Below are 25,510 nucleotides of genomic sequence, written 5' to 3' on the forward strand. Positions count from 1 at the left end.
CGATACTAGTAATGGAAGGGATGTCAGATATAATTCAATTAATTTTCTCTCATGCCTGACCATAGTGAGATGAGATATCTGATTCGCAAGGCCGAAGACAAGGCCGAGCAAACTCAGGAGGTGATATAGGAGGAGTGACAGTATGACAAATGCCACACTCCGGCTTGAGCGCTCAATTGATCCATTTTGCGTTTCACCGTATGCGCATGCATGGGGGAGCTCCTCAATTGCGATTGTTAACAGCAAAGGTAATTCTGGGCGGCCAGATCCCGATCCCGCATTCCCGTCGCAACGTACACGCACAAACAGCGACACGATGCACCACTGTTGCGAAAGGGACGGCCTTCGAGCACCGCTCGCTGCAAATCCTCGCTCACGACTTGGCCATGGATCTCCACCGCGTAGGCGGCAAGGACGATGGCGGAGTCGATTTGATAGGCTGGTGGAAGTTGCCCCGTTTTCCTTCAAACCCCACCTCTGCTACCTTCCCCGAGTAAGTGTCTCCCTCTTCCCCTCCTGATATGTCACTTCTACGTACGACCTTGAATGGCGGCTTTTTGCCTTTTGAAGGCGCATCCGGGTTGTGGCCCAGTGCAAAGCTGAAAAGAAGAAGATTGGCCCGAAATATATACGCGAATTGGAAGGTGTTCTACACGAACATATACACATGGCGCGGCATCCTAACTCACAGCATGTCGAAGAAAACATCTTATTCAGCCCCAAGACTGGCGATGTAGCTGCATTGAACCCGGACGCGTCTTGGCATCAATTTCCCACCGTTGCCTTGTTCATCAGTGAATCGCCATTCACCAAGTCCGCTATTCTTCGCATGCTGTCATCAACTGTCCCTCTTCTCTTCCTCCATATTCCTCCTGCCCCCTCAGGCACCTCTTCTCACGATTTAGGCATTACCGAAGACTCCTCCATAGGACAGCACTGGTAAACTCGGCTCTCGCAGGAACACGCGGTGTCCTTCGGGGAGAGGTCGAGATTCGGTGGGAGTGGTGTCGGCAGAGCGGCGAAGGGAGACCCGGAGTCTGGGTGAGAGGGGTTAGAGTTGGCGGGTTTATTGGCGAGCACACATACAGCCCATCCAACAAACTAGCTCCCACTGCGGAACGCAAATAGACATTGTCACTATACAGTGCATGCCTGAGGCCTGACCTCCGAGCGCTATCGGGCACGCGTCAGCAATTCATACATATACGATACAGCTCTGTGTGCCCCGGTGTTTCAGCACCCCACTCACCCAACCTATGGGTACTTCAACGGAGCATACGTGTCGTCGATGCGTCGCGAGATGCTCGGAGCTATCACTATCACCTCCCGCCTCAATCACTACCCGCTTAGGACCCTCGTAAATCAATAAGCAATGACGGGTTTCAGCAGTCATACACTTTGTGCAATGATTACTGGTTCGGCGCTCTCTCTGCATTTCTCGGCGTGATGATTGATGGAGACGACGGAGCGCGACCCACCATCGGATCCACCAGGCTTGCCTCATTAGCATGGGTCAACGACCATACACCGTCGTTTTTGCTCTCTCGCCGATACCCGAAGGCCCGAAGCTAAGACTTACGGAGATCGGCTGACGCACTCCATCTGGTGCTGTGCGTAAGGGCTTTGGGCGATTCAGAGCATTGGCCCCATACAACCACGGGGAGAAATGACCTCAATGGCTGGGGATGTTTGCAGTCTAGTAGTCCTCCACGCTCACCCACATAGGCCCGGAATCTCGCGGACACTGCAGAGTCAGTTGCACTTCTCTCGACGGTTGCCATCATATATCATCCTCGTAGATCTGCTTGTTGCTTTGAGCGAATGGCTAGTGAGCCCACTCACTGTAAAGGGAATCAAATATTAAACAATGCGCGGTAATACTCCACTCACCACCTCACGTCTGCTCAAGTTTGGTAGGATGCTGCCTTGTCTGTCATCAAATTGTGCACAGCCACCACTCGATCATGATCGACGTTGCGTACCTCTCGTTTGAGTGCGTTCTTCAACACGACCACTTTTTTGCTTCTTTTCATCGCTGACCTCAATTCGTCGCGCCAGCTGAATTCGACATTTGCTTCTTCTCAAGCCCTTAACCGTGTCGCTAGCTTCTCCCCGGTATCCGGACTTCGTTCAAGCCACGGCCCCTTTTCCACGCTCTAGTCATTCGCCAATTGTAGGCTGAGTCTCACTGAGCCTGATAAGGTTAAGTGGCTGATTATCGTTTCCTTTGGTTTTGCAGCGGGTCACCGCGTTCGCTCAAGTGAGACAAGTGCTCCTGATAGGCGCTCAAGGACAGCCGTTACGTTACATCATCGAACTGTATTGCATCGCGTTGGGCAAAAACTATAGCCGAGTCAACTTCAGAAGTTACCCAGTGCAAAACAAATAAGATGACCGGCGCAGAATAGTGAGTTGTGTCGAATACACATGGCGCAACGTCCCAATCTACAACTTCGGCAGAGGTTGCTCTCTCTTTGGTTCACAGACCAACAGAGAAGACGCAGTGCACAGCTGCGTCTTACAATCAAATATTTGCCATTGCCATTATCAACGTTCCTCCGTAATTCGTCGTTCGCCAAATCCGCCATCCTTCGCACGTTGCCAACTGCAGTCCGATCCCTCCCAACCCGGGACAATCACTATCGTCCCGTCGACTCCATTCCTTAAGACTCACGAGTACACACACGTACACCCCATCCAACACATTCGCTCCTGCGGAACGAAAATATACATTGTCTCCATACCGAACCGCACAATGCGCTGACGTCTCCGAGCTCGGTCCAGCGTGATGGGGACATGGCAACCCAACTCATCGCTATACAGCCTGAGATAGCCTTGCGCAACCCGATGTTTCAGCGCTCCAACCAACCCATCTTGAACGGAGGGAAATCGCTACACGGGACAATCATGTGTGACTCATCAAGGCAGCGCACATAGATCATATGAGTCACCTCCTCAACCCCACTCGTAGTCGGTTCTTCTCGTAGTGCGGGCTGGTGCAGGGGCAGTCTGGCAGCTTGAAAGGCGGTCGCCGGGTCCTGGTCCGAGTCACCGATGGTTGTCTATCATTATCGCTGGTGACAAACCACAATTACGAAGGGCCAGCTTTATAACAGGAAACTAGGTGCTGCCCTCAGAAGGGCGAAGGGATGAGCGATCGTGCTTCGGATATACCACACATCCCAATGATCAATGATTGTTGGTAGTGGTGATAGTGACGGATGAACAGATGAACAGAAATGTTAATGAATGGCCCCCAATTCGGGTGCAAGTCGTGCTTCGTTCTAAGCGTGCCGCGCATCGGTTGACCAACGCTCGGGGGTTCTTCCTCAAAGCTTAGAAATCTTCCCCTCGTCCGGTTTCCCTCAGTCCCATGATTTATCGTAGTAGAAGGAAGTCCTCACAGTGATCTCGCTACCCCGCTCGGCACCACGATCATCACGACAACAAGGCTGCTGCGACGACGCCTCTTCTCCCTTCCTCAACTCCTCGACGCCCAGCTTCTTATCATTATGCGTCTGTCTAAGCACCTAGGCGGCACACAAGCATCTCCGCCCATCTCCGTTTTGGCATTCTATTAAAAGCATAAACCGCCAAAGGGCTGCGTGTACGGCTTCATACGAATTGCCGTAGTTGAGGCCAATCCCCATAGGTCGTCGCACGATTTACAGAGTCGCACGACAGTACAGACTGCCGCGGAATGCAGATACGAATCCGCATACCCGGTGACTAACAAGAGGCTGGACTGCGTTACGTATCGCGTATCGCGTACCGAGAACTTAGAAGCAGGCAAGATGAGACAAGATGCCCTCTCTACTAGGCACTAAGTCCCCGTTTGCCAATTCGCCTAATCATTAATCGCAGAAAGGGATCGCGGGCGCGGGCGCGCTCGAGATACGCTAGCATTTACGCGTTCACCGATTCCCCATAAACTAAGCGCACTTCGGAATTCAACGTACGGTGTGGTTCTGCCTGTCGAAATCCCATGGTCTGGTTGCGCCTTCCTTTACTTCTACGCGTTGATCGCGTGCTTTTTCTCCTTCTACTCCAGCTCTGTATTTGCATATGCGGATGCGCTCCGAGCCGGTTCGTCCTCGTCGGTGCCATCCTTGTCAACGTAACCATCGACGATACGTTTGGGGATCAATTCTACACGCTATTTCCCCAATATACGCACCCGTTCCTACCCCCAAACCAACACGATCGCTACCCCAAGTACATCCCGAACACCAACACAGTGCCTCCGGTCTGGAAACAGGGGCCCGCATGTACGACTTGTGGGGTAAAGCTCGATCAGGAGCAGGTGATGAGTGGGACGTGGTACGACGGGAGGTGGGACGAGCACTCGAAGGAGCAGACGAGGGTTGAGTTTACGTTCTGGGGTGTGTCTGTGTTCCTTCCCCCTTCCACAATGATATGCTATGTGTCGTATTGCCCCAGGTACCGCGATATACATCTACTCAATCGTCTCCAACCGCCTTACTGATCTCCAAAATTACGAATTCTACATCGACAACCCCAACCTCCCTGTCGGAAACTTCACCTACTCCGCTGATGGTTCGAACAGCTATATATATCACTACCTCCTCTACTCGAACACTGATCTCCAGGACGGGCAGCATACATTCACGCTGGCGTCATCAAAACCGGATGATGGATCGGTGAATGGGATTCTTATGTTGGTATTGTTTGATTATGCAGTCTATACGTGAGTTCTATCATCTATCTGTTTCTATCTGAATCTACGCCGAACCCGGTTCCGACATCCCCTCCCTCTTACCGTCATTCATATTATATAGGCTCGACATCGACATTGACACCCCTTCTTCATCCACTCAACAACACTATCCGACGCGAACCAGCAGGGCATCTGCTACCACTACTGCGCCGCTCAGTACCGTGCATTTATATCAAGCGCTCTCAGGCTTGCTCGGGGGTATCGCTGCGATCTCGGTCGGGGTTTGCATGTATTCACTGAGGCATAAGTTCAGGAAGCTTTAGAGTCTTTACTCCTTACTTACGGATTTGTAACAGACCCGAGGTAGTCCTTTGATGAAGAACTTGAGGTGTATGTGCGCATAGTTACAGTCGTCCCCAAACAATCATTACTCTGTATCCAGTATTGATGTCCAGACTCACACAGAGTATGAAAGGCGGCAAACGACCGCGTATATGTTCGTCAATGAGCCACGATAATGTGTAACGCGTGCGCCCTGCTCGCCAAACTTGGACGGAGCTGCCTATGTGATTCGCCGTTCGTGCGAGTAGGGGATAGCTATTCAACGTTCAAGCACCTAGCACTCAGCGCTAGCACAAGGTCCCGAGGGCGAGCGGGGAGATGAAATACAACTGTAATCGCAGTCTCGTAGAAACAATTTCGTGTTGACGATGAAATGTGAACATGAATGAAGAAGAACAGACTACATTTGCGGATTACAGTTACATCAATAATCGAAATTCGACCAATCGACGAACACGCAGTACGGGATAAATTACATTGCCAGTCATGATTGTGCACTCGTTTGACGCAGCATACTAGAAGCTCAGTAAGCGTGAGCGTTCGCGGGGAGGAGGGAATACGGCGTACTTATCAATGGCGCCTTGGTCTACGGGTGGAGACGCGCCGGTACCGATTATCACCCTATGCCCCACACTCGGTACGCCTCCATCGGTAACGACAAACAAAAAGCCCGGTCCAGGAGAGAACAACTGTCCATTGCGCGGCGCGGTGACTTGCAGCGTTCTCCTGTTGCGGGACAGCGTAGACTGCAATTGGACAAGCTTCTGGTCCATGTGCACGCCGTGCGTCGCGAATCCAAGATCCATCAATGACACTGAGCATCGGTTAGCCGTAGAATCCAGGTTGGGAATCCAGTATGTCAAAGCGACAGAAATTACCTGATACGTCTCGAGCGTTGGGCGGCAGATTAACGCTTAGGGTGAACGTTTTGCCAAAGTCCACAGTGGCAGGTACACCGCTGACGACAGTAGGCCGACTGCTGAACATATACGGGGGTGATAAAAATTCCATTCTATATGGGTACCCGCCATGAATGTCAAAGTGATTAGTCTTAAAGGGCATGGGTCTCGCACCTGTACTCAGTCGGAAACCTGCCCTCGGTTGTGAATTGCTCGTTAGGGTTAGATCCAGCTGGGATACACATATGTATGTGGCTGTCTTATTATAATCATTGATGAAGGTGGACCTACCTAAGAGGACAGAGCCGTCGGGAGTAAGCGAGGCACTTGAATGGTACATCCTTGGAACCTTCGACGCTGGAATGCCAGCAGAAGAGAAACGCCGTCCAACAGGTGCGTCGGGGTCATATACGGCAGCAGTGAGCGCTGGCTTATCTGCATTACTTTGGAACCCCACGGGATCGAGTGTCTTAGGCACAGTCAGCAAACAATATCCATATCCTTGTAAACGCAACAAAAAACTCACGCCGTTAATGCCCGCCACACCGGTTTGGGCACCATTCACTGCAAGCACGCGACCGTCGGGCAGTAAGATAAGCTCGACCATCAGCCTCGGCTGTGGCATGGACTCCACTTTCCAGCCGGACTCGATACCTGCTGGGGAGAGCACCATCCGTGCACACTGGGCCGAAGCTGGCATCTGCGAGGAGTACTGGGTCTCCAGCAGAGTGTCGTCGACGACGGAGCCCCCACATATCATGATTTCTGGTGTGAAGTTGTTCGCCGGTGTCAAAGGAAGCAAAACAGCGGACGCGGAGAAGGGGGAGCTGATGCGGACGCCGTTCGGAATGCCTGGGAGCCGCGTCTCGGTGTTGGTCTTCCAGTCGAACAGCATGGCCTGCTGATTCGCGGACACGAATAAACGACCGTCGGGGAGGGTGTGGACGTTGGGGAAGTGGTTCCCCTTCATGGTGTCTACCATGAACTTGGTAGGAATCTGCAGGCCATTGAAGCCTACATGTATAATTTCCATTAGGAGGGTTCACTCAATTGGCAGAGGAGGTACGAACCATTGATATTCTTGGGAGGGAAGAACTCGAATGTGGGGTTGTTGATGGTCGCGTTGTTGATAAATCTACATAGCGAGATAATGAGTCACAAGACAAACACAGTGATGGTGTTCAAGTGAGTCACCCGTTAGCCATAGATCCTCTACCGTCACGAGGGTCAAGTCAATAAACAGGCCGGCCACAAATATATTTCACGGACCCAAAAATCATCATCGATCCATCTTCCAACCTTGCCTATCCAGTGATTGAATCAGTAGCGACATTCAGGCTCAACCGAGAAAAAACATACAGAAGCGGCATACCAGCGGCGCGAAGTCAGCCGAAGGTGCTGCGCGTCCTCGATAATATCACAGCTCGCATCATTGCAGGGCGTGAACATGCGAAGTGCTTGCCGTCCATCAGGGCCTAAAATCGCGTTAAATATTTAATTATTTCGTTCCCCGTCCCGAATCCGAGGTGATTGGCCATCCAGGCTCGGCGCTCAGCACTCGGGTTTTGGGAAGGATGCTCACCAATATCGCCCTGGCCTATATCGACAAACGGGTTGCCCGCCGAGTGTATGAACGTGCCGTTGCTCAGGAAGCTCCCCGTCGCGCACCAGGTATTCGTGATCGGGTTCAGCGCGCGCACGGTGCGCGAGGGCAGGTCGATCTCGGCGGACCACGCGGAGTGACCCTGCGTTTGAAGGGGGTTTGCCTCACTGGATATCGATTTCAGTAGTAAATTACAATGCACCTACAGCGATTTGCATATATATAAGACGTACACTTTGTCGAAGATGATGGCCTTGGTCTCCGAGACCACCGCGAGCTGCATCGCGCTTACTCCCGTGGTCCTAAGAACGTCGCACGAGGCATCAACATTTCACCATACGCCAACTTGCATGTCGGATAGAAATACAGCGATAAACGACCTACCCTTCTTGTACCAGCCGCCACCTCCCCCCAACAGACGGGACTGCGCCCACACACTGAAGGAGAGCCAAGGCTACGAATGCGCTGAAGCGCAGTGATAGAGCAAGAGTCATCGTGACGGAGCAGAATATATAGATGATACCCCAGACTCCAGGAAAAATTGGACTGAGAGGAGCTTGGAGAACACACACAGGAAGGATCATGAGTCTTTATAGCGTTCGAATGCGGCTTTTCTGCCGTGTGCATCCCACGAGCGACCAAGTTTGGGGCGGCGTGAGTGCAAGGATCGGGATGCTGTAGTTAAGGTCCCCGAACCTTGGTCATGAATGTATAAGAAAAGACTGGGCACTCATCTATCTTGCCATGCCGAAGGCCACTGAGAAAGAGAATCACCCCGTTAGGCACCAGAACACGAAAGAATATAGAGCCAGTGTTGGACGTATAGAGAGTGCTAGGATGAGTAACCACGATGCAGGTTACTAATCGTATATCGTGAAGGAGCATCGCCCGTCGAATCATGTTTGTCGCGTTGACGTCGCGTTGCAAGCCCATAAAGGAGGGAAGCGACGCTCCAATGTCGGGACCGTGAACCGTAGATTCGTACGGTGAACTGATAGTGCCGGTGCTCCACCCCTCCCCCACGTTGATGCTCTGCAAAAAGAGCGACCAATCACTGGGCGGGCCTCATCATAAAAACGAAGTTGCACAAAATCAGAATAAGGGCAGGCCTCACACCGATTGATAAATGGCCATTATTCTGGGCTACTTCTCCAATACTTCTCTCACACAATCGCGGAATATGCAAATATGATCCTTGCGATGCTCACGATCCTGAGACGAAGGGGAATTCAGTGTATTCTGCCTATCATCCGACCCAGTGAACGTGACTATGCACCTGTGAAATATGAATTATGAGCAAGTAGAACAGTGCACAAAGGGTAGTTCACGCTGACTGACCCAGCTGAGAGGTGCCCTATAACCTTTGAGCGGCAACTACGAAGCAGAACAAAGCACAGACAGTTCACGCGGACGGCCGGAACGTGGAAGGGCGGACGGACTGGTTTACACTGGACATGACTGGAGAACCCGCGCTCTGGCCTTCACGTGCTGACCGTCGACATACTAATAATCGACAACTTTCGCGTGTGTCTCTGTTAGTATATCGGTTAGTACACGCGCCTGTCACCCGTCGCAACATAGAGGGTCGCGCGAAAGCTGGGTTCGACTCCCAGACAGAGAGTAATGGAGCATTGTACATTTTTTCCTCTCGACGTTCAGGAACCCAAAGATAGAGGAGGTGTGCGTAGACACATACTCCGGCAATCGAATGCGCGCCCTCCAAAAAGTTTCCCCCTCCCCTATCAACCTCTCATTCTTTCTCGCTGACCGTTCTCGGCGATACTCGAGATTATGGAGGCATTGATCGCGGACCTGTCACGCTACCAGATCTCACAGTTCTTTTCTTTACAAAGAACGCGGCTGTGAGCCTGTGACACAACAGCAATGCGGGCGTGTCTGCCAACCCCTCATCGTTCAAGGTGGGACCATCTACACTGTCGTCGCCGGAGACTATGCTGTCCAGTTCCGTGACCAGCTCCTGGGATATGCCGAGGCGGCTTATCCATAATTCGTCGCGCACCACCAGCATGCTGGCAAGTTGGAGGACCTCGACGTCTACTTGATGAATAAAATCGGTGGTATTTCGATGTATCTCGTTGGAAGAGCTGTATGTATCGCAACGAGTTTCAACTCCTCCATCAAGGTTTGTGGGCTCCAAGTGTCCCCGCAGGTAAGAACGCCCCGGTAACTCGTCTGTTTTCTGCCTCTGCCTGGCCCAACACTCCGGCTTCCGCCAGACCCTAGAATCCCTCATTGCCCGTCTCCCGGGCCTCTTTGCCGGGGACTGCTCGATGGTGCCCAACCTCCTCGACCTCCTCGAGAACAACCTCCACGTCGACCCCGGCCCGAGGCTTGTAGGCATCTGTGACTGGAGAGATGTGGAGATCAGCCCGTTTGGGATGTCGCTCTGCGGTCTCGAGACCATGCTTGGTATGGACAGAATGGGAAAGGGATAGTGCTCATGCCGATCATGAGGCCCTCCGAAGCGTCTTCCGGGGGGCCTTCAACCAGGCTATGGGAGACCCCCGCGTCGAAGTCGCCAGGTTCGTTAGCATCTTCCTGGCAAATGGATGGGAGTACAATGAGGCGGATGAAAAGGTGGTTGTGGGCCCTTGACGCGGCGGTTTTGGGGAACTTCGTCTCAGCTTCGCAGTGATTTGTGTTTCGGTAATTTCTGCCGTGCCATATACATGTAGGTCAATCCATATATCCTCTCCAGCATCTATATAGTTGGCTGGCTGTAGGCTGTGGACCGACCTCTATATCGACAGTCGAGCCTCTTAGAATGACAGAGATTGTTGTCTCGCCCAATCCCGTCTCGCATGCAAACCCCACTCTGATTTCCCTTCGAACCCAATACCCTGTTACATCACTATCACCCTCACCCCACCTGTACGCAAATTCAAATACCTTCCATGGCCACTTGAGCTTGAGCCCGAGACGCTAAAAACCTCTCCTCCTCCGCCCGACTCATACAGTACGTGAACCGCTCGCCCGCCCTCAACCTCTCTTCCACCCGCCTCCACGCCTTCTCGCTCTTCTTCCCTCCCGCCCTACCCCTCCCTCGAGGAGGCGCCTCAAACTTGCTCCCCACCGCCTGCCCCGCCGCCCCGCACCCGGGACACCGCACCCACCGCTCATTGAGCGGGCGCCACCACGCATCCGGATGGCACTTCCTCAGCTCCTCAACGTCCACCCCCTCGATAGCCTCTTCTACGCTGGTCTCCCCTTCCTCCCTCCCTTCCTCGCCCGATTCCCCGCTCCCCATCCTACTCCCCGAATCGCGGTTGAGATGGTACGCCCTAACCCCCATCTCCGCCTCCTCCCACCGCACCGGGTCCCTCTGCACCCGCCCCCACGCCACCTCAAGCGCCTTGCTGTACCACCCCGCCGGCGCAACCCACCACCCCATCCTCGCACCATCCACCCAAGTCCCACCGCCACCGCCACCATCGCCATCCCCAACATTCTCCCCCCAAACCACATACTCGTTCCCCGGCACAACAGCGGGCTTGAACACGCGCCGGCAGGGCACGCACACGAACTTGGGGCGGTACGGCGCGCGGCAGGCGTGGTGTCCCGCTGGCGTGAGGGTGTAGTCGATCCAATCGCTCTCATTGTCGGTGGGTAAGGGTCGAGGCAGGGTGCGCGCGTCGCGAGCGGCGTAGGCGATCCGTTCGTTTGCGTCGATATCCGAGTCGGGGTACGGGCAGCACTCGCGGCTGCACCCCCGCAGGCGCACGGCGCCAACGCGGCATCCTAGTCCGCGCGCTCTATGTTTCCTGCGAACACAGGATCGGATGTAAGCCCAATATTAGTGGGTAGTTATGGGTAGAGCATGAGTATATGGGCTATAAGGATACGAGAATGCGAGACTGTGTACCTTTTGCACGACATTCTTAAGAACAAATACTGGTGTTGGCAGTTGGTGAGCGCGAACGTGCCCGAGTCACTAGTAGAAGAGGGCACTGGCAGTAAATCTGATGCGCTAATTTGCTTTGCTAAAGCAGCCAGCGAGTCGACAATCAATGCCACAAGTTGGGTGCGGACTTTCGAAGAAATACCCCTCAACCTTGAGTCAACTCCGAGTCGGACAAGGAGCAAGCGGGCCGGCTTCCGAAACGGACGTTCCGATTAGATCTTAGACTCGACTTTCGATAAGACAGCTGATGGATTCAATATCAGCCACAACCATAGTCGGCAAACCACCAAACCACCAAGCTTCAAGTCACATCTACGTATCGCTTGCATTGCATGCCGATCCACAACGTGGCGGATGCCTATAAACAACCACTTCAGCGAGGGCGTTGTAGTGGGGTTATGTCAGATGCAAGTTTACACCAATTCAAAACATCTAGCACAGTACACCACATATACACGTCGTCCATCCCGTCCACGGCCCGTGCGCCATAATCTCATCCTAATCCCCCGTGAGTTCTCTCATATTAATGGCATCGGGTGATTTTTCCTTCATAGCTTGAACGAGCGCAACCTTAACTCGGGATCTCAAGTTTCAACCCCTCCATGGGCCACCGGCATGCAGGAAGAGACGGCCGCGAAGTGCGTACAGGTAGAGGCCGGTAGATGTGGTGGCGTTTCTCCTTCTCCGTGCTTGTAACGCAGTAATAGTTCCTTATACCGTTAAAATATGACGAATGTGATACTCCTCGCTGAATTCGTCGAGGTCACCGCTTCAAGTAAGCGATCTCCTTGTGTGCTGCGAGAGCTGCTCCGGCGCTATGGTCTATAGTTGTTCACTCGGCGAGCTGTGTTCTTCCTCCAAAGCAAAAGCTTCGACGCACCACGTGCCAGAGTCCCCTTCCTCTCGCCATCATGAGCGCGTCATCGAGCGCATTGGGGGACGCCGCGTTCGCAGCCCTTCCCAAGACCGTCCAGGCCAAAATAGACAACGCATTCACCTCCATCTCCCGCTCTAACCTCCCTTACCGTCAAACCCACTCTGAATCCGCGTCTGCATCATCCCTCGCTGGAGGTTTCATCCTCGAAGACGCCGTCGTCGCCGAAACCGATGCCCAACGCACTACCATCCCCAGTGCCCGCATCCCGCTCGCGTCCATCCCTGCCGCGCTGGAGCTCCTCGACCTCCCGCCGCATGACCGCCAGATCCTCGCCGTGTTTCGCGACGCCGCTGAATCCGACGACGACGACGACGACGATACTGCTGGGTACGGGGCGAATGGGGCGGATGGCAAGGAGGCCTCGGTCAGTCGCAGCCAGTGGAGAGCCGTATGCGCCGTCTTGTTAGAGGGCTCTTCTCCTTCCCCTTCTCCGTCCTCCCCCTCTTCTCACACTTCTCCCTCTTCTGCCCCACGCCAACGCGAAGAACGCAACACGCGCCCGAGACGCTCAAAAGCCGCGTACGCCCCCATCTCCGCCCATCCCGCAGACGCAGACACCTACGAGTCCGGGGACGACAGCGAGCCCTACGTCGCCTCAGATAACTCAGACCATTCCCTGCAACAAGACAAAGACCAATACGATGATGATGCCGAGGATGGGGATGACTCAGACGACGAGTACACCGGGCACGCCGCTTCTCCCTCCAAGCCCTCCAAATCCACCAAATCCGCCAAGAAATCCGCCTCCAAAGCCAAAGCCAACGCGGTGCCCGACTCCCCAGCCGCTCTCGACGCGTTCGCGCTCTTCTTCCCCTCCACCCCACGCGACTCAAATGAACTCAAGCAGAAGAAGATCACGCTGAGGGATCTGCAAGCTGCTATGAAGAGCGCGGGCGAGAAATACAAGGCTGATGATGTGCGTGCGTCTTCCCTCCCTACCTCCCTTCTTCCCTCCCTACCCCTACCACCCTCACTTTTTTCTGGACAATCGCCTTGGTCACCTACCTAATCATATATTGATATATTGTATCGTGATGTCTAACTACTACGCACCATGCAACCCACCCCAACAGCTCACAGAAATGCTCGCCCTCTTCTCCACATCCCCCGACAAATCTGTATCTTTCGCCGACTTCGCGAACATCATGGCCGCTACGGGCCTTGCTTGATTCCTCCACTCCGCTACACGCCAACGTAACCCACGTCAATGTTAACGTTCACCCGCTCTCAATGTCTCACCTCAATGTCTCACAACCCGACCTGGCCTGACCGCGACTGATACAGCATAGCGAATGAGGATCCCACTGAAGCGCTGAACGTTTTGAACTCTTAAACTCAAACGCAGGCACAAACCCAAACCGCATCGAATTTGCCCACAACCAGAGCGCTCCCTCCCATTCTTACGCTCCCATGCATACATCACATGCATACATGCATACAGAGTGCCCGCCCCCCCTCTCCCCGCCCCTCTGCACCACGGACCGTAAATATTCAATAGTCATCGGGGCTACACGACTTGAAGAGCTACAACTCCATCTCCCCGCCGTCACTTCTGCCAAGGGACACCGTCGAGCTTAAGCTTAAAGGCCCGAAAACGACGGGATACACAAAATGGGCTTTGCGCTTCATGCTGTTATGTTGTTATGTTCCTTCATGCAATAGCTCGACGGGCCAGGCCGTATCTCTGAGCGGTGTTCAGCGATGGAGATAATTCTAATGATGGAGATATGTAAGTACACGATTTTAGATTTCGGGACGAAGGAAGGAAGGAGGAAGGAAGATCTCGCATGCTCATGCCCGCATGAGGCTACCGCCGTCGCGCGCGAGGCTGCGTGCTACGTGCTATAAATCACACTGAGCAGTGGCTCGCGGTCTCCTGCTAGAATTGTATTTCACGACACTCAAAGTGCGCGATGATACAATACACCAATACAGCACCCGCGTACTCACCAAACCACCGGTATGCATATGGTCGTCGCTGGAAGACGGGTCGATACACCGACTCGGGGGCTTAGCGCTTAGCGCTTATCCAGCACCTCTACCTACAAATCCAAGAAACGCACAATAAATCTAAATCACAACTCCTGCAACGAGCCTCTCGCGCAGTCGAAGCCCGGGCAGTCGCGCAACGCGCAGTCGAAGTGAAGTTAAGTACCTTGTTGGACTTGAGTTGCTGCTGCTGCGAGGACGCCAAGGAGCTCAGATGCACGACTGTACCGTGCTCATCCAGAATATCCTGTTGGGTAAACGGCCGATTGTTCAGCCTGCCTGAGAGATTGAGAGATTCCATCAGCATACAGCATACAGCATACAGCATACGAGCATGATCAGCGAGGATAGGGCATAGCACGTACGTCGCCAGCATAGACGCGGCGTACACTGCGCGGCCCACGACGGGTATACGAGTACACACGATTATCAGAATGCGCTGCAGGCGGTGACCAGTGACCAGTCGGGTCGGTTCAAGGGATGAACGCACGGTTGCTGAGGATCTGGAAGACCGCGGGGAGGACGATGGTCTTCGCTTGCGGCACCCAAAGAGGGACTTGGTGGGATTTGGGATCGAGGACACCGAAGGAGGCGGACGTACGATTGTCAGGGTCATGACGACGAGATCTGCGACACTGATACGAATACGAGGGGGCATCAATATAGATATATTTACATCTATATATCTATAGATGTAAATATTAATGAGAAAATGTATACAGTATACGCATACGCATACGCATATGTATACGGTAAGTAAGTATACGGTTCTGACCACCACCGACCTTGTCAGGATCCCGACATTGACGGCCCAAAAGATCAGAAGATGACCCGTTCACCAATTCGTCCGACGCTTCTACACGTCGATTCATCTATTCACACGAATACGAATGAGAGCAGACATAAATGGTGAATGGGAGGGAGGAAGAATGCACGCGCGACGCAGACGTACCTGGCTAAGTATACCACTGGCAGAGCGGGCGCGGTGGATCCGCCACGCAAAGAATGGCCAGAAACGGCTGATCCAGTGATCACCATGATCGCTCGACGCTGGGTGCAGTACAACTTCTACTCCTACTTCTACTCCTACTTCTGCTTCTGGCAACGAAACGAAACGAAACGGAACGGAACGGAAGGCAGAACATGCCGTCGCGATAATAGTGCTCTTGTCGAACCTCAGCACCACCACCCGCACTCGGGCACCAGGGAGCTCCTACGCAGAAAGTCAATATACGACACCGCCACACCGCTCCGTGGCTATCCAACGCCTCGACACCCACCAAACCGCGGTCTCCAGCCTCTCCAGCCCGTCCAGTGTCCGCGCGTCGCCGAAACCCCGTATAACGCAGAAACACACACCGCGGCCTCTGAGAGGAAACATTCAACATTCACCACGGCGTGCACGGCGTGCACGTTTCGAGGATCCCGCCGCGGAGGCGACGACATGACTCCGAGTCAGCGCCGCATTCCATTCTGACGGATCTTGCGCTTTCGCTTTCGCGGGACTCACTGCACTCACTGCACTCACCACACTCACTCCACTCACCACACTCACCACACTCACCACTGCGCAGGGCACCTGGCACCTGGGAGGAAGCGGATCGCCTCGGCCAGCGCACTGAATGCTGATGATGATGATGGTGATAATAATTAATAAGTGCAGAGGAGAGGAAAGGAGTGCGGACCGCCGCCTTCGTTATAACTTATGGCGGTCCGTTGGGTAGTTGGGTAGTTGGGTAGTTGAGGAGTGTTGGTGGTAGTACCACGCCTGCAGCGAGTTGACTCCGTACAGGCTAGGCTAGAGAGTTGAACGTCGATTAGCCAATGTTGGGTGGAACTCGCGAATGCCACCACAGACCAGACGGAGAAGAAGCTGGCGAGGAATCCCGGAGGAGGAGTAGAAGCCCGCATGCCTCAAGTTTGTGTAGTTTGTGTAGCTTCTGCACTCAGCGACGTCACGGCCACGGCCACGGCGCGCAAACGCGAATTATATACCCGGCGTCCCTCACCCTTACCCTTACGACACCAGCACACTCACTCACCCTCACACAGAAGTAGAAGCAGAAGCAGAAGCGGTGAATCGTGACCAGACCTGAGACGATGAGCTGCACTCTGTTTATCAACCCACGAGAGCGGGAGAGTGGGAGAGTGGGAGCGTTGAGTCGGGCGTTGGTGAGTCGGGTGTTGGTGTGAGTCGGGCGTTGGTGGAGATGGACGATGAACGGTGAACGGTGAACGGTGAACGGTGAACGGTGAACGGTGAACGTTGAACGGTGAACATACCGCCAAATGCCCAACCTGATGATTCGAGAACGAGATCAAGATCACCGTGCGTATCACATCACCGGGCGAATGCAGCGTCAACCCCCTCGGGGACGGCACCAAGTCACCGAGTCGTGCGTATCCAATCCAATCCCGTATCCACCAAGGCCCAGACTCTCCAGACTCTCCGACTCCATCCTCTATCATCCATCCTCCATCATCCTCCCTCCCGCTCCCGACGTACGCTTAGCTTAGCCCTCAACGCAACGGGCGCGAAAAGTGCACATCCAAGCGCTCCTTCGCCCTCCCTCTTTTCATATTCTCATATTTGCATATTTTCATATTTGCATTTTTGCATTGTCAGTGGCTAGTGGCTAGTGGCTAGGGCACGAAGGGAGCGATCGCGCGTGCCCGAGCGGAAGATGCGCCGATGTGCTAGTGTGCTGATGTGCTGATGTGCTGGTGTGCTTATGTGCTGATGCCCATGATGTCTAGAGGTCCACAAGTCCGCAGCCCCAACGCCAACGCCAACGCGTCTTCGAGACCAATTGAGTATGTATAACCAAAAAGGCGTGTCGCGCGGCAGATACGGTGTTCGTGCGTGTAGGTGAGCATGATCATATGAGTCTATTTCTATTTTAGCATTCAGCATTCAGCATTCAGCATTCAGCATTCAGCATTCAGCAACGCACCATGCACCATAGCGCAGGTAACGATAGCCATGTCCTTCGGAGATCGTCGAATCGCCGAAAATCTCATCTTGCAGGGCGGTCTGTTGGACGTTTGAATTGTGTGTATCGTGTATCGGGCAATGCGTGTATGGTGTATCGTGTAATTCGTGTATGTGTGTATCGTGCAACGTGTGATGTGTATGTTGAACGTTGAACGCTCGAGATCTCATCGTGCAGCGCGTAATGCGCGCGGTACGTCACTGTGAGAATTCGCCGGACTCCAGAGATTGGTGAGTAGAGACTAGAGTCGCCCGTCCTCGCACTATCCATGCTACCTATCGCCGCCCCCGCCCCCGCTCTCACCGACCCGGCACCGGCACTGGTACCTCCATTCGCCCTTCGCCCTTCGCATCCGGCTTCAATCTCAATATCCCATCGTTGTGCTGCGTGTGAATGCATCGGCGCATTCGAACATCACACCGTTAGAGCACTAGAGCATAGTGGGTGGTATAAGCGCGAACCCGAGTCGGGAGACGCGCTTGTTTTGGCGGTGAAGGAGTACGCAGGCGTCACGCGTTCACGCCGACGAGCGTCGATGACCCCGGGGGGGGGGGGCAGTTGGGGGCGATAAGAAAGGGAGAGTAGAGAGGCGAGGGACACGGGGATGGAAGTAGGGCGAGGGCATAGTGGACTATACGATCTCACGGTTCTTGATGCCCAATTTCCTGTAGTCGTGTCAGGACACGTATTGATGCAGTGGGGATCACCAGTGGACGCGGTGATAGTGATAAAGTTGGGAGAATGGGGGAGTTTGGACTGCAGATGGAGTGTGTAGTGTTAGAGTGGAGATGTTGAGATCATAGATATTGGTGGAGGGGGAGGGAGCGGGCCGAGTTCCGTGGATGATTGAGATCATTGTCAAAGATTAGAGCCGCACTTGTGCAGTGTCTGACACTCATCTTATCCTCCTTCCTCTGCCCTCCAGATTCCTTGTGCACGTCTGGTATATCGTAGACTGTCTGCGATCGCCCTCTCCATCACCTGCACTAACACCGTATCAGCCATCGAGATAGTTTCCGAGCAAGTGAGTATGACCGCTGCAAGCAAGTACCGTGGTGCTGTCGTTGAGGTACGTCACCCACTCCCATCGCCTCCTTCTCCCATCCCTTCTTCCTACCATCCCACCCTACTGTCGATGACCTCAGTCACGCACTTACAGGACCTCCAACTTCCCCCCGCATTCGCCCTCCCATACCAAGAGTCCATATCCCGCGCCATCGAGCTCGCCTATGAGCGCGATTTCTCCCACATCCCGTGCGTCCTCTCTCCCTCTCCGCTCCCTCTCCACTCCCCCTCCTTATTCCATCCCCCCTCTCCCTCCCCTCCCCTCATCCTTACCAATCGAACGTGCACTCATTACTTCGTTGATGGATGGTGGTGGATGCCAATTGTAGTGTGTTGGACAAGAACCGCCGCCCGCTCGGGTACGTCGACGTTGCGCGCCTCAAGGAGAAGTGGGAGGCCGGCCAGGCAGATCCCGTGCGTCCATCTCCTACTCTCTTCTCCCCCCCCACCACCTCCCTCCCCCCAATCAAATAAAACAACACACTAAAACGCCCCGCATCCGCAGTCCTCCAAAGTCCTCCAATACATGACCAAGTTCAAGCGCACCCCCGCCGAGCCCTACACCCTCGTCACACCGCTCTCGCCGCTCGAGGACCTCGAGGCCTTCCTGCGCGACAATATCTTCGCCCTAGGTGAATGCCACTGCCCTTCACCCTTCACCTCTACCTTCTACTTTCTACTTTCTACCTTCTACCTTCGTTTATTCTTCTACGTCATATACTCTCCGCTCGTTTCTCTTTCATTCCCTACTCTTCATCTACTCGTTTATTCCTCAATTCCCATCCCCCGTGAATCTCAATTCCTCCACCCACCGTTCCGTTCATCGTTCAACGTCCACCTAGAATATCACACCCATCACCATCAACCACAACTAACCAACGAGAATACTGAATACTTTTGTGCTGTAGTAACCGACAACGACCGCAAATTCGTGCTCGCGGTCGCGACGGCCGCGGACCTCGAGACCTTCGTCAAGCGGCGGGGGCTCTAGCCGCCTCTCCCTCTCCCATCCATCACCCCATTCTCCACATTTCCCCCTTCTCCCCTCCATCCCAACAACAATCCCAACACAACCCAACAATCCCGCTTCACGCCCACCGAGCATCCGAGCATCCTCAATCCCTAAACTCTCAAACTCCCAAATTCCTCCCGACGCAAATGTATATGTATGTATACGCACGTCTATGTGTAGATACAGGTGTTAGCTTTCCCGAATATGCTGATGCTGTACGCCGTGTGTTTTGCATATGCCGAGTGTTTTGAATACGTCGCATACGTCGAGTATTTTGAATATTTTGAATATTTTGATGTATTATGTGTATAGGTGTCGGTGTCGGTGTCGGTGTCGGTGTACACAAGCTTCGGCGACGCTCGTCTTCCCTGTCCATGAGAAATGTCTCAATGTAAGCATAAGCAGACATCATTTCGAGATTGAGACACGCAAGACCAATGAATCAATCGTTCAACCATCACCTGAGCAGACTCAATATGTATTATCCCATTCAATAATGGATGCAGAGGCAGGTTCATTATTCATATGATGGCCGAAGTTTGCGGGAAAGTTTTCTTTTAGCAGTGCTGATGCTGATGCTCTGCCGCATTGAAATCGAAAGCAACATCTCCATGAACGAGAACGAGAAACCTGCCAAGAATAAGAATAAGAATAACATACATATGCACATGCATAATGTTGGCTTGGCCCACCTGTTAATATTCCTTGGTCACCATTAATATTCAACGTTCAACCGTCATTCCAATTTCCATGGTCGACGTAGCGGTCTATATCTATAGTTGCGGTAACCTTCCTCTTGAGTCTTGAAAGTTGACCACACACACATCCCTCGCAGCATTGATACAAATACGAATATGATTCCGGGGTTGATAATGGTCGAGTAACGCCCTCTATTCGTGAGTGCATTCAGAAAACAACGCTTGCACGTCTAATGTCTAATGTCTAGTAATAGTAATAGTAATAGTAATAGTAATAGTAATATCCTCAGACTCGTACATGTTTGTGAGCTTCCCAACACTGTGTTGTAGTTCTCAACGTTAACAACGATTGGCAGCGAATCGCGATGTGCGGCCTCTTGAATCTTGATCCTGTTTCGGTCATTTCTATGACGGGCCGTGCTGGACACAATTAGATGTAAACGATGTATCATCAATTACTAAATCCATACCTAACTGTTGTAACTGTGAGAACGAGAATAGTAAACTCAACTTGCGAAACATGAACTTGCACTTGAGCAATTGAAACTCCGAAAGCAGGACTTTGTGACTGTGGGAATGAGAACATTAAAATCAACTTGCGAAACGTGAAGTTACACTTGTGCAATTGAAACTCCGAAGATCAGCAATTGAGACTCCGATGCCTTACACATTGCCGCGAAATGTGAGTACAAGCTGCGAGCCCTTGCTAAATTCCGAAGCCCCAGAAAATTGACACTTCCCTTAGCCAGCAGTATAGCTTGTGCCCAATAAGTGGTTTCTCCTATTTACTAGATATTCAGGGACTGATGAACCGTACGTGCCATATAGTCTATTATTATCATTATACCTGCAGCTGCAGCTCCGGCCCCATATCTGTATCCTAGTTTAGCCAGGTCTCACAATATACTGCATCAATTCATCGCCTCAGTAAGTCTGCCCACTTGGCTTGCTGCCACTTACCTGCCCTGCGATGAACAGTGTACCCCTTCCTGTTGGGACAATCCGGAATGCTTTCAACAAGCTCAAGCGGATGGTAGACCTTGATTTAAACATCCAGCAAGGTGATGCTGCACGGCTGAATGATCGGGCACAGCATTGTGTTTCTTTGCTGGCCCTTGTAAACCAGGTAGGCCGTGCATATCAGCATTGCTATCCCATACTCATTCGTTCTGCAGCATGCCAATCTCTTTGATCATGAGGAGCGTGCAACAATAACATCAAGCTTGGACCTCTCTCTTCCTTTTACCACGACCTGAAAATTTAAGCGCCCATTCGTCAACGGGCTCGACAAAGGTAGGTTCGCAAGAAAAGGGAAGACATAGAGGTAATATGAACAGCAACAACCTGGGAAGCAAGCCCAGGTTTAACTTAAGCGACTGGCTATGCCCTACTCGCTCAGCTGACAGTAACGTGGTACCAAACCGCGTGAGACCAGCCACCAGTAGTCAGGCCACACGGCGCAAGGCCTCACACGAGGACAGCGACGATGAAGATGATTTTCACCCCGCCCTCGACAATACTGCTCTCGACTCAGCCCTGGCAGCGCTGAAAGCCGGCAATGAAGCAGCAGCATTGCGTAAATCGGGAGGGAAGGTTCACACCCCCACTCTTATGCCAGCACGACAGGACCCCCCTCCACATCTAGAGACACCAACACCGACACCTCACCCTCACCCTCACCCTCTGCTACAGCTGTAAAGCGTCCGTGTGAGGATGAGGTCACGCCGCCGGGACGAGGGGGCGCTCGCACGGCTCCTGCGAGGGTAAGAGGGCCAGTTCCAGGCCAGGGAGGACTTGCACCTGAAGTCTAAGGGCTGGTGACCCGAGCAGGGGAGGGCGTCAAAGCCTCGTACGATGAGAGGGCGCAGCGCGCGAACGAAGTTGAAGGTACGAAGGTAAGATTAGTTAGTTTACATAATCTACTAGTGTCGTACTACTACTTGAACTCGTTGGGACATCTACGTCTATGGGTGTGGAATACGTGTTCTACCACATCACAGTGCCCCCCAGATGTCACGAGGAGTCGTGTACAAGGAAATGGACTTCAGGAATAGTAGAGGAGAGGAGAAGGTGCATAATAACTGAGTAGGGGTGCAAGAGACGAGGAGGAGGGGAGTGTTCGGACGGGGAAGCCTAATGTATGATTTGTACAGTCTTGAAGTGGTTTGTGTATGTTGGTTTAATCGAGCGCAATGCATTCGAGTAAGGTGGAGTGTTGGATGCGTTCTTGCAGGGTGCGGCAAGGAGGGACCTGCTGACCGTCCGTGTTAGCCTGGATTGGCGACTTCGTGTTCACATTAGATGCCTGGTTTTTTGTTGGTCGCAGAGGGTAATCCCACCAGTTAATGGCGAGAGGGGGGGCGAGCCGGGGGCTGTATTCTTCCTCTTCTGCTAACCTGAACTGTTCCAGGCTTACTAGAGCGCCTGTGACCTTTACGCTATGCTGTCCTTCTGCGTTTGTGGCGAACCCTCTTGCCACTAACGCCTGCATAGCGTCCTTGAATCAAACCCAGTAGACAGGTAGGTTGTCGCTCCATGTGCGTAGGACAGTAACGACGTCTAATTCCACATATTGATGGATGAAGCGGAGGAGCGCGAATAGATCTTGTGGGGAGGCTTTGCGTTGGTCGATAAAGTAAAGCCGCCAGACGGGAGATATGGAGGGGGGTGACTGTTATGGTCCGGTCTGTTCCGAATACTATCTTTTTCGATATCTTATCTAAACGCGCAGGACGCGCCTATTACTAATTCACATTACGGTACCTTAGTAAGATCCTCACGCATAACACATGTCCGCAGTACATTACCAAGCATCCTCATGGAATCGGTGCGCGTTCCATGGAAAGACGGCTGCAGTAGGCATGTAGTAGTACATGAGGGTTGCGCATGTATTTTAGTATTTAAGTACCAATAACAGGCCCTAGAACGCTAGCTCGTTCTCTTGGGATTTCCACTAGTAATAGTGAGAACTAAGTCAACTAAGCTACTTCGTCTATTCTTTTGGTTTTAGTATTCTTGTAGGAGCCACGTTAGTCTTTGACTAGTGTCGCCCTAACAGAAGAACGAGCTACCCCTTCAACGTCCCTCCTACGCTCTACATTCTCATCCATCCTACTCTGCAGCGTCTAACTGCGAAGACCGACCTCTCGACCTCAAGACAGGATACGTTTCTCTTCCTCATTTTATCTACCGCCTCACTTCTTTCCAATTTCCGCCGATAAGCCCGTTAGGCTTTGATTGTTTGTTTCACACCCTTATAGCTTCCCACCCAATTCGAACCGCAGATTCAATACTCCAGCGGGGTAACGTCGAGACGACCCTCCGAGTGAATCTAAAGGCGCCGACTGATCACTAATCCTCGGAGAGGGGTCAGCGCGCGAGGTGCTGAGTAAGAAAGAAGGCTCTACCTCGTCGGTTCAGCAAGACGGTGTGAAGCTTCGCATTTAGCCAAGCCGAAGAACTCCTTCCTCATTCACGTTGTCCGCTCAGGTGCCGGCGTGCACTAGTTTGAAGTTCAACGTCAATTGACAGGGTACCTTACCAACAAACCCACCATGTCCCACTCCAGCGGATCGAGCTTCGATAACATCGGAGACCAGACCATGCCAGGCCCTTCGGACCAACCCGCACCACCTCCACAACCATCGACACAAGAAATGATGATGATGATGATGGACCGGCTGGCTCAGATGGAAGCTCGATATGAACAACTAGCCCAATACGTACGAACTCGACCGCCACCAACAACCCCAGCACCAGCTCCCGTTCCCGCTCCAGCCCCGATTCCCCAACCTGCCGAACCCGCACGACCAGTAGGCCCTAAGCTGGCCAAACCCGAGATATTCGACGGCGAACGCGCCAAATGCCGTTCGTTCCTCAGAAGCATCCGGATGTACATTGCGGTCAACCAGTGGCAGTTCACCAATGAAAATACCAAAGTTCTATACGCCCTCTCGTTCATCCAGGGACGAAAAGTCGATAACTGGAAAAACGAGGTTATCAACCGAGCGCTCAACTGGCGGGACCAGGGAGGGTACGACCCCGTGGTCTCTGACTTCCGAAGGTTCGCCGACGAACTGGAAAGAATGTTCGGAGACCCAAACCCCAGAGAAACAGCTATCTCCACCCTATCCGCCCTCAGGCAGGGCAACGAACCAGCTGAAGAGTACGTAATGAAGTTCGAAGCGCTACGGGCGGATACCGGCTACAACGACGTAGCACTGGTGGAACTATTCAAACGAGGAATGAACCCCGGACTGTTGAACCGGCTTTACAGCCTCCACCCGCTCCCCGCAGACTACCAGGCATGGAGCGAAGAGGCAATCCGGTTTGACAGGCAGTGGCGCGAAGCGCAGTCCTATGCCAAGGGGCATGGACAGGGACGACAACAGGGACAGTCCCAGCAGAAGCAGCAAGGCCAAAAGCAAGGCCAATGGCAAGGGAGGGGACAAGGGCAGCAGCAACCGGCCCCACAACAGAACCAACAATCACGTCCGAAGGATCCAAACGCGATGGACGTAGACAGAACACAGAGGACCCCGGTCAAGTGCTTTAAGTGCGGAGGACTGGGACACATCGCCCGAAATTGTCAAAGAAGATTGGACATTAGGGCCATGAATTACGATGAGCAGTTGCAATACTGGCGGGAGGAGTTGACCCGTCAGGGTTTTTCCGAAGGAACTCAGGAAGCGTCGACCTGAGCTCCAAGAATTCTTTCTCCGTACTCACCCAGGAGCCGGACTCATCACTAGTAGAATCCGATGTACCAGTAGCTATTTATAATGAGGATTCGACTACTAAAGCCAACGAGACGGAAACTAAGACGCAGAACAAAATCAAGGAAGTGTACTTGTACCGGACGGGCAATGAGAAAAATTATGTCCCCATAAAAATCACCATTACTTCCCTAGATACCCTGAAAACTCTCGACCCCAAAGCAATGTTGGACTGTGGTGCCTCAGATTCGTTCATCGATCGCGAATACGTCAGAAAGCACGGACTGAAAACCAAGAAACTGACCAGACCCGCAATCATAAGAAACGCAGACGGCACCCCCAACAACGCGGGAAGAGTAGAAGAAAAGGTAGAACTAAGAATGGGTTTCAAAGGACACGCAGAATGGGCCACGTTCTACGTAACCAACCTAGGAAACGTAGACGTCATCATAGGTCTCACCTGGCTCAGACGACACAACCCAGAAGTAAACTGGAAAACAGGAGATGTGGTAATGACCAGATGCCCAAGGGAGTGCAAGAGAAGGATGAACAAGGAGGCAGAAGACTTGCAGGACGAACCGTACCCAGGGGAAGTAGAAACTGAGGAAGACGAGGAAGAGGTGAAGGAAGTGCGGAAAATGGAACCGAGGAACATCT

The 25,510-nt window shown here is 52.9% G+C and overlaps 6 protein-coding genes and 1 non-coding gene across 7 annotated transcripts; 5 read left to right on the forward strand and 2 right to left on the reverse strand.

Annotated features, from left to right (window-relative positions):
• Nucleotides 1-200: 200 nt before the first annotated feature.
• On the forward strand, nucleotides 201-943 carry PC9H_005979 (uncharacterized protein; the record flags this gene model as incomplete). The annotated part of the gene is made up of 2 exons (XM_036775535.1): nucleotides 201-493; nucleotides 571-943. 2 exons carry the CDS (start codon nucleotides 201-203, stop codon nucleotides 941-943), a joined length of 666 nt encoding a protein of 221 aa, XP_036631554.1.
• A 3,042-nt stretch (nucleotides 944-3,985) lies between these two features.
• Nucleotides 3,986-4,712, forward strand: PC9H_005980 (uncharacterized protein; the record flags this gene model as incomplete). The annotated part of the gene is made up of 2 exons (XM_036775536.1): nucleotides 3,986-4,382; nucleotides 4,441-4,712. The coding sequence occupies 2 exons, from the start codon at nucleotides 3,986-3,988 to the stop codon at nucleotides 4,710-4,712; spliced, it is 669 nt and encodes a 222-aa protein (XP_036631555.1).
• Nucleotides 4,713-5,535: 823 nt separating this feature from the next.
• On the reverse strand, nucleotides 5,536-7,805 carry PC9H_005981 (uncharacterized protein; the record flags this gene model as incomplete). The annotated part of the gene is made up of 11 exons (XM_036775537.1): nucleotides 5,536-5,834; nucleotides 5,899-6,032; nucleotides 6,094-6,151; nucleotides 6,211-6,388; nucleotides 6,446-6,933; nucleotides 6,990-7,054; nucleotides 7,114-7,131; nucleotides 7,189-7,223; nucleotides 7,279-7,394; nucleotides 7,502-7,689; nucleotides 7,756-7,805. The coding sequence occupies 11 exons, from the start codon at nucleotides 7,803-7,805 to the stop codon at nucleotides 5,536-5,538; spliced, it is 1,629 nt and encodes a 542-aa protein (XP_036631556.1).
• A 1,246-nt stretch (nucleotides 7,806-9,051) lies between these two features.
• PC9H_005982 lies at nucleotides 9,052-9,143 on the forward strand. The gene has a single exon. It is a non-coding gene; the product is annotated as a tRNA-Asp (tRNA).
• Nucleotides 9,144-9,762: 619 nt separating this feature from the next.
• PC9H_005983 (uncharacterized protein) lies at nucleotides 9,763-11,419 on the reverse strand (the record flags this gene model as incomplete). The annotated part of the gene is made up of 3 exons (XM_036775538.1): nucleotides 9,763-9,890; nucleotides 10,433-11,244; nucleotides 11,406-11,419. The coding sequence occupies 3 exons, from the start codon at nucleotides 11,417-11,419 to the stop codon at nucleotides 9,763-9,765; spliced, it is 954 nt and encodes a 317-aa protein (XP_036631557.1).
• Nucleotides 11,420-12,355: 936 nt separating this feature from the next.
• PC9H_005984 (uncharacterized protein) lies at nucleotides 12,356-13,550 on the forward strand (the record flags this gene model as incomplete). Its single annotated transcript, XM_036775539.1, has 2 exons — nucleotides 12,356-13,297; nucleotides 13,455-13,550. 2 exons carry the CDS (start codon nucleotides 12,356-12,358, stop codon nucleotides 13,548-13,550), a joined length of 1,038 nt encoding a protein of 345 aa, XP_036631558.1.
• A 4,843-nt stretch (nucleotides 13,551-18,393) lies between these two features.
• On the forward strand, nucleotides 18,394-19,419 carry PC9H_005985 (uncharacterized protein; the record flags this gene model as incomplete). The annotated part of the gene is made up of 5 exons (XM_036775540.1): nucleotides 18,394-18,432; nucleotides 18,523-18,617; nucleotides 18,758-18,842; nucleotides 18,934-19,060; nucleotides 19,337-19,419. 5 exons carry the CDS (start codon nucleotides 18,394-18,396, stop codon nucleotides 19,417-19,419), a joined length of 429 nt encoding a protein of 142 aa, XP_036631559.1.
• Between the last annotated feature and the right edge of the window lie 6,091 nt (nucleotides 19,420-25,510).

Source organism: Pleurotus ostreatus (genome assembly GCF_014466165.1).
Source record: "Pleurotus ostreatus strain PC9 chromosome Unknown scaffold_4, whole genome shotgun sequence".
Taxonomy (NCBI): domain Eukaryota; kingdom Fungi; phylum Basidiomycota; class Agaricomycetes; order Agaricales; family Pleurotaceae; genus Pleurotus; species Pleurotus ostreatus.